General features: G+C 32.3%; 1 protein-coding gene across 1 annotated transcript; it reads left to right on the plus strand.

The window, feature by feature from the left end:
- Positions 1-8528: 8528 nt before the first annotated feature.
- Positions 8529-8888, plus strand: LOC140433637 (uncharacterized). Its single transcript, XM_072521618.1, has one exon. It carries the CDS (start codon positions 8529-8531, stop codon positions 8886-8888), a length of 360 nt encoding a protein of 119 aa, XP_072377719.1.
- Positions 8889-9472: the final 584 nt, after the last annotated feature.

A 9472-nucleotide genomic window follows, 5' to 3' on the forward strand; every position in this document is an offset into this window, starting at 1 on the left:
AATGGGAATAAGCCACAATTAAAGCTTAAAATACGTTTATTGACGTTTCAATTTCCACTTCGGAAATCGTTCTCAAAATACATAAAGATTAGATAATATAATTATATAATAATTATATCAAAGACTAATATAATTATATCACGACATTCCAACTGTAACTCGAACTGTAAGAGAAAATCGTATGCAAAAATGTCCAGTAATGGAGTCTAATCTAATGAAGAAAATGGCAAGAGATACATATGATTATAGATTCGACAAAACTAATGTAATTTTGTTTGTGAAATGGTATGATAATAGTGTTTGTTCTATGTTATTCAATTATTGATAACATAGAACGTTCAATGTATACCATTGAACCACTAGGTCACGTAAAACGGTGGTCCATGGCATAAAAATCAAAAGAAGATCTACTACATCCATTTTACCTTTGCTAAACATTCTAGCAAAGGTAATGGCGAGCCGTAATGGCATGTTCGTATTTATTTATTATCAATTTGGTTTCAACACTAGTGGCTACTGATTCACTCATTGCGATGGAATAATCAGAATCTTTTTGGTTACCTTCATTTGCCATTGTCTTATAGTTGGCAAAGAAATTCCTAACGTCACATCAACACGCTGAAATAAACAGTAGATAAAATAATTTTATTTTCAGCGTAATTTTAAACTTACTTCACTAACAGCAGAAATTGGTAATACAATTTGCCCAGCTTTCTTTTCTAATTAAAAAAAAAGTAATTTGAGTATCAGTACTTGTTCATGTTCCGTATATCTTAGCAATCTTAAAATATTAATAAAAAACTTAATAATCCAAAACACAAAATAATGCACAGCGCTGTGAACTAATGTCAAGTACTGACCTGAAGACAACGATCACTTCACTCTTTGACACTTGGATGGCCTACATGGATGAAGTTTTACGTCAAATATTCGTAATTCGCATTATTAATTGGCTATAGAAAGCACGCATTTTAAATATCAACGTTTATGTATGAAACGGTGCAATATTTTTGTGTTTTATCACGGAACTACCGCTTTTTCCGTAACAACCAACTTAATGCGTTAAAAAGAAATAGAAAACTTTGAAGCACTGAAAGAAGACTCTGAGAAGAACTTTAGATCCATAAAAATGCATAGAGAACCCTATATAAGTACACAATCTGACAGATCGTTCTAAAAAGTTGTTATAGTGATTAAGGCACATATCCCATTATTTCACTAACCGATGTATGCAGCTTAAAAAATTCTTGTCGCTGTTGACTGAAAACGATTAAGTTTTAATGCCTTTTTCAGTGGCCTACAGATGTGAAAATCACAAGGCGATAGATCTAGACTACAAGGTGGATGCTCTAATATCCTCGATTTATTTTAGATTTTCTTTCACTACTTTGGCAACATGAGGCCGAGCAGAAGAATAACACCACGTGAGAGCTTCCCTGGACTATTTCGTCTTATTGCTTGGTGAAGCTTGTTCAGTTTCATTATACAGGTTTGCATTGATAAGCACTTTAGGTTCTGTAATCTCTTTAAGCAAGGTCCTTAATGGTCGAAAAAATGTTAAATAAACTTGCCTGCGGAAGGTTGAATAAACTTTTTTGGTGGGCGAGACTTTACATGTATTACTACATAGTACTGTATGTACTATGTTTCATTGCATCGATGGATGGTTCAATATAATGATTTGTCGCCAGACGAATGAAAGTCATTACCGTTTTGCCTCTATTTCGTGAGATACTGCAAATATAAACCCATTCGCAATCTTTTTGGTTCTCTGGCAAAGCGAGGTACCCATTTGTAGCATGTCAAAATTCGGATAGGTTACAGTTTGTTGAAATTTTCGTTATTTTAACTTTATTTTACCATGTACATACAAACATTTTAATTCTTATAAATACTTTCCCTTATAAAAAATAAGATCATTTCATTAAAGACCGCCCATTGATCTGTTTTGACTTACAGTTAGGTCCATCAGTAATTAATATAATACCGTAATAACCCTTTTTTATAAAATTACCGCTCTAATACTTCATATATCGAATAGTTTGGTTAAATGGTCCCTTTGTTGTTGTTTAGCTAAACTCTGCTAGATCTGATCACTTCGCTGTTGTCGATGGTTTCTGGTTTGCAAATGTAGTAACTAATATCTCAAAGACGTGTCGAAAAATATACCGATATGGACTCCACTAACGTTTCCATTTAGGTTAAACCACATACCGAATAACGGCACCTCACTTTTGAATATTTTCTCTATAAAAGGATTATTTTTTGATCTCAACTCATTTTCCGCTGAGCCATTATGTAGTAAAGTTCGATATTGTATCTTGGGAGACCCCTGTCAAAGGGTAAGATATTTTTTAAAACCTTTCGTATTTCTTTATATTTTTATCTTCTTCCTTATATTTTGCCTGTTTAACATTAATATTTTCTTATTTAAATAGAGTCCAATGTTGGTCCAAAGCCAATCCCAAGTATAATCCAATGTTGGTCCAAACGTAATTTCGGTTACTCGGTTACTCCAAGTCTAGTCCCAAGTTAGTCCTAGTTAGTCCCAGGTTATGCCCTGATTGGGAGTTTAAGGCCCCCCCTATTCAAGAGCTCACCGTATATTCAGGAGTTGACTACACAGAAGGCCAACGTCCAGCTAATCTGTTTTCCATTTCAAAGATTGGGAGTACTTTTTCCTCATATGCATTTTTCAGTGGATTTAAGTGTCACTTTTAAGTTGAGAAAGTTTGGACATGTCGAAGGAGATGTGGGAAAACATGGAGTATGAAACCCAAAGTTACAGATGTACTGGCTATATGTGAGATCTATGATTACGAGAAAGAGACAAATGCAGAGCATATAAAATCAGGATAAGACGCCAGGAAGCAGGGCAAAAGGGTACTGGAATTAAATCTGGAGAAAGAATTAAAAACTAACCAAAGTTGGAAATTATACCAGATGTAGTGCAACCTAAATATAATTTTAAAATGCTGTTTACCGTAATCTTTCCAGGAAGAATCAAATAGGAGTCGAATAAAATAAATCTTATACTGAAGCGATGAAGAAGTTGAAGCTGGAGTATAAGGAGGTAATCCAGGGCTAAGCCTTAATAAAAAGGAACTGTTGGGACAGATCTATAAAAATTATATCTGATAGCGTCATTAAAGGCACTGGAATCGAATCGGATTAACTCCAAGTTTGGAACTGTCTTCAAAATCTGATTCGGGTCGGAAAAAGGAATAAAATAAGTTTACTCTGGATCCTTGGACATATTGGTATTGAAGAGAATGAAAAATCGCGAATGCTTTAGTAAATTTCTTGAAAATGTATGAAACTATAATTATCTGTAATAAATTTATATCTAATTAAAATATACTAGTATATTTACGGATAAGAATTTAATTTTTTGAGTACATATTACAAAATGATAACTATGTTCTTTGATCTTCAGTGGCGTCGTCATTTTTTCAGACGTGTATCATCACAAAAAAAGTAGATTTCGATTTGAGTACATATTTATAATTATACATGTATAGTTATGACAAGCTTGTCAAATTTGATTATTCACTATTAAACAATTAAAGACACAAATTAATACCTTTCTTATAAAATTATGTAACATTATCCAAAAAAAAATATTTTTGATTCAAAGTTTAGACTAAATCCAGTTATCAAAGTTGTTACAACGTAGAAAGCATAAACAAACATTAAACTGATCTATTTATCTATATCACTATTGTTTCAACCAATATGTCTAAATTGAAGTGGAGGAAAATAGTAAACTCGGCCAAGACTGACTTAGAGTTATAGAGCCAAGAAAGAAAGAATCTCGATTACATATACAGGCAAAATATCAACAAAAATAACCAAACACATAAAAAAGAAAGGAATAACAACAGCTTTCAGAACAAATAACAACCTAGTGTACAAACTTAAATGTGGCGACTGCCCAAAAACTTACATCGGTCAAACTGGTAGAAATTTTAATGAACGAATAGCAGAACATAAAAGGGCTTTCAATAATAGAAAAACAGATTCTACATACGCACTTCACCTTCTAGATCATAATCATTCTTTTAATGACGAATTTAAAATTCTTCACATTCAAAATAAAGGCCTTAAGCTATCTTTGTTAGAATCTATGGAAATCAACAAATTAAAAAACACAGATATAATTCTGAATCACCAACTTGAGACAAACAGTTCTCCCCTCCTCAACTTATTTCATTAGAGACTATAAAGTGTAAACGCATGCCAAAAATAGATCACTTGAGAAAGGCAATCAGCCGAAACAGCTGTAGTGATAAGAGTTTAAAATAAATTTTGTGGAAGTTTTAAAAACAAAGTTTTCAGTGTTTTATTGTTACATAAAATGAATTTTCATCAAGTAACGGTCGAATTTATCAATTATTAAGAAAGAATCTGTCTAAATTAGTTCATCATACCCGATTTAACATAAGTTCCATAATATAGTGATATTTTGAATATTTTTAAGGCACCATCATTTAGCTCTTAAGGAGAGTTCATGTTCGTTCTCATATCATAACAATTTTATTGTAAATCAGTGAATAAAGATAAGTGCAAAATGAGTCTTAGAATGCCAAGAAAGTAAACTATATTTATTTACCTGGAGTTATCTCATCGATGCCTCAGTTAAAGTCCTGGATTCCACTTCACAAAATAAAACAAGGAAGACCTATAGACCTTAATAAGCGGTTTGATTAAGTTTGTACCAAAGTTTGCAATACTTGATGATTTTTTTTATTGATTTTTGGTTGACTAATAGCGGCATAGATAGCACAGAAGTGAGTCTATTCGCCTTTGAAGCCAAATGATGTTAGTAATTCCGACTTCAAAATCAAAAAGTAAGTCCCAAAGTCACCCAAAACGACGAAATCGTCATCTGTCTAGTACATATCTGCTACACTGCGTCTTTCAAGTCCATGTAGATCTCGTATATCTGTGTAACGTCAGTGATAAATAACACAGCTACTCTAATAATGCCGGAGGCAGGATTGCCCAGTAATAATGCCGGAGAAAAAGCAGTATTTGGAAACAAGTGTTGGTTCTTTTCTATCCTAAATATTTAAGTTAGAAAAGTCACACATCTCTATATGGCGAAGTCTATGTTTATTCTGATTTTTAAAATTAAACGTAAAAATCTATTTTTACAATCACACAAATCGCTTTAAAAGCAGAGGAATAGCTTTCAGGTCTATGACACTTTGTATTTCAAGTTACAAAACAACAATTAAACGAAGTATTAAATCATATTTTATATTATTTAATATACTTAAATGTACTTTACATTTATTTTTCTATTATATAAAAATCTAATTATTTATTCTAATCACATTACACTATATGCAGAGGAGTTGCCTGCACTCAAACTTAGGTATGACACATTAAGAAGAAGACTAGTTGAAGATGTTATCTTATTTTTACATATAATCAAGTATATTGGTTTTTATAGTAAAGACAAGTATGAATCTACTACTATCTTCTATAAATCTCGAGATAATTACCTGCAAACCTTTAAAGATATATCGGTAAAATACGATTGTCAGCGTACTTATGCTATTGAGTCGTTTGCCATTTACATGTATGCTTTATATACCAATACAGTCAAATCTATCTTATTCAAAACCAAACCTAACAACACAAGAGACATCAAAGAACTGCATCTATAACACACCCTGTAAATGTAATAATTTCTATGTGGGAGTAACTGCAAGACCACTAAGTATCAGAATAAACGAGCATGAAATAGATGTCCAGATGTCTTAAATGTTCAGAATGCCTTAGACCAGGTGATATGAGTGGTGATTTCTATCGTTAGAATCAACGATAATTACTCTACACCATTCACTTCACAAGCTGGAGTGCCTCAAGGCTCAATTTTAGCACAAATCCTATACACAGTTTATAACAGCGATCCCCCGCCTCTAAGATCAAAACGAAACCACCCTCCCTCATGCCGACGATATAGCACTGCTCGCCTCAGGCAAAGTAGATGTAACAATAAGGAGACGCTCTGTATTCAGCTCAAAAGCCCAATTTAACAAAAGTGTCAAATGGTGCAACAAATGGCGAGTCATTCTCAACCCAACCAATCCTCTTCAGATATCCGGAAACTCCTGAGCAACCTGAAAGAGCTCCATGGAGCCAGACTCCCTAACTTATAAGTAAGACCCTCTCTCCACACAGTCTCATAAGCAGCTGTTAGGTCTATAAATGTTATGGCAGATTTTTTACGTCTTTCAAAGCCAGATTCGATAAATGTAGTTAGGGACAGAACTTGGTCACAGCAGCTTTTTTCTCTTCTAAAACCGACTTGCTCAATTGGTACAGCAGCCTGATTAGTGTTACATATTATCTTCTGTTTTGTAGGAAAAGTTTACAAATAGTGTTATTTAATACGAACTTCACGTGGTTCAGTTTATGACCTGCTTTGTTGTATTAAGTGGAAATCTTTACATTCGTTCTACAATGCTGACTTATCACCTCTTGTTTTATTAAAAAAACGTCGCGCAAAATGCGTCTATTCAATCCTGACCTATAGGTAGAAAATATTGTTAAGAATTGTTGAAAAATAGTTAAAAATATATCAACAAATTATTTATAGTATGTTTAAGCAGTAGAACTCAAAAATCGTAGTATTTACCTTGCTACAAGGTTACTTTTTAGTAAAACATTTCTTCGAAATGGGCAAGCAGTCACGACAAATACAAGTATAGATCTGTATTAAGCGTGAAAACATTAACGGATACATTTATCAATAGTTTTGCCGTTTTGCTCCTATACAATGCAAATTTCTTTTGTTACACCTGTAAAACTGCCACACGAGTCCATAAATAACTGGCAGCCCTTTACCTGTCAACTCCAGTCCATCAACTGCAAATATTCGCAATACCGTGTTACTAGAATGCAAATTTGCCTTCTTCAATAATCTCAAGGTTCGCTTTTAGATTTCGAGCAGGTATCTCCAAGGTCTCATTAAAATGTATGATATTTTTGGTAGTACCCTATAATATAAGCAGCACACTAAATACAAATAATTTGTAAAGGTGCTGTAGGTATCCCAATTTGAAGATTTTATGAATGCCAACAATACTTCAGTTGTGAATAACATAATTTTAAGTGAAATCAGTAAATATTTTATTGTAAACTATTTTTTTGGTGGAGTAAAAATAAGTTTTAGAGTATCTAAAACGTATTTTAAACTATAATAATTAAACACCGTAGATTTAATACAAAAAATGACATGATATCAAGGTCTGTCCCAAAAAATTACTATTAAATGAAAGCCGACACTATCATCTTTGTAAATACATTGTTATTTATTATATCATTAGTTATAATTAGCACTGCGATCATGATAATTTGAATAATTTTATGTAACAGTAATCATTATTGAGTTTGTTTATAACACATAACCACTCCTTCTTTCTTTGATTTCTAATTTATTACCGATGGGTTTGATATAATGCACGTGATTGGACGTATTTGTATGCGCTTTCTAGGTTTAATTAAGAAAAAAGGGCTCTTTTTTGAGAAATTTTACCAAATTTCTATAAAACATTAAAAACTATTATCGGAGGGGTATGCTTAACATTCAGATTTTAACGCCCAGATATGCAAGGAAGACTACATTAACCAAGTTGCACGTAAATACACATTACATGAAAAAACAAATGATAATGGCCAAAGATTATGCAACTTAGCAACTAGCACCAATATGATTGTCAGTAGTACAAAATTTGCACACCCTGTATACCACAAAGTAACATGGATCTCACCAGACCAAAAAACATGGTCCCAAATACACCATATACTGATCACAAAGAGAAAGCAGACATCGATATCAGACGTGAGAACATACAGAGGTGCACATGCAGACTTGCAGACACAGACCATTTCATGGTTACCGCAACGTTAAGACAAAAAGTCAAAAGAACGCTAAAAAACAAGACAACAAAGGACAAATGGTACATAGCAAAACTGAATGCTACAGATAGAAGAATTAAATATGCAGAAGATATAAGCAAATACTGAAGGAATACTGTAAACATACAGAGGATGTTGAAACAAAATGGAGAAATATAAAAAAATGTATAAATGAAACAGCTTCTGAACATGTAGGGATAGAGAGAAAGAACAAAAAGAAGAATGGTATAATCAAGACTGTCATAACATGTTAAAAAAGAAGATAGAAATAAGACAAAAATGGATCAGAGCGAATAGACAAGAATATAAAGGAGAATACAACAAATTAAGGACAGAATGTAAGAAACAAATAAGGAAAATTAAACGAACCTGGTTAAATGGTAAGATAAATGAAATAGAAAAAAAAACACAAACAGAAACACAAGAGCATTTTATAAGAAAATTAGCGAACAGAACAAAACCTTTAAAGGAAAGACAAAAGGCATGAAGGATAGAAATGGAAAAGTATCAGAAAATGACAGAGTTTAAGGAAATCTGGACTGATTATTTTAAAGAATTTTTAACAGTACAAGAGGACCAAGACTTAAATGAAAATCATGTCAACCTTAATACAACGAAGACTGGCCGAAGCGACTACAAATATCATGGGACAGTATCAATGCGGATTTATTAGGGGAAAGTCAACAACAGATGCCATACATACGGTAAAGCAAATTATGGAGAAAGCTTATGGATATAAAATAGAAGTTGAATTGCCTTTTATAGAATTCCAACAAGCATTTGATTCAATAAACATTGCGAAATTACTTACAGCTATGAGAGAAATGAGAATACACAACAAATTAAGACCATTAATAAAAATGACAATGAGCAAAACTGTAGTAACTGTAAAAACACAAGAAGGAGACACAGAAGAATTTGTTATAAATAAAGGTGTACGTCAAGGAGATTCATGATCTGCAACTCTGTTTAATCTTGCCCGGAATATATAGTCAGAAAAATCAACAAAGGTACACTTAGAACGAGGGAGGGACAAATAATAGCATATGCCGACGATATTGTGTTAATAACAAAGAACAGAAAAACAATGGAAAGTATGTTAAAAGAATTGGTAGCAGAAGGGAAAGTAATAGGCTTAGTAATAAATCAAGAAAAAACAAAAACAATGAGATTTGACAAAAAATATGAAAACAAAAAGACTAGACTGGGAGAATACATATTTGAAGAAGTAGAAAAGTTTGAGTATTTGAGAATATTAATAACAAACAATGGAGAAAGGGGAACAGAAATTAAAGAAAGGATAATTACAGCAAATAAGAAATCCCATGCAAATAGACCATTACTAATGTTTGTATTTTGAAAACGATTTCCGAAGTGGAAATTGAAACGTCAATAAACGTATTTTAACCTTTAATTGTGGCTTATTTCCATTTAAATAGTAATTTATTCCTTTGACTTATCAAAAAAAAAACTATTTTTTTATATTGTCTAAATAAATTCTATTCTATTCATATATTAATTTGTTTAATAATTTAAAATC

The sequence above is a fragment of the Diabrotica undecimpunctata genome, chromosome 2 (genome assembly GCF_040954645.1).
Source record: "Diabrotica undecimpunctata isolate CICGRU chromosome 2, icDiaUnde3, whole genome shotgun sequence".
Lineage (NCBI taxonomy): Eukaryota > Metazoa > Arthropoda > Insecta > Coleoptera > Chrysomelidae > Diabrotica > Diabrotica undecimpunctata.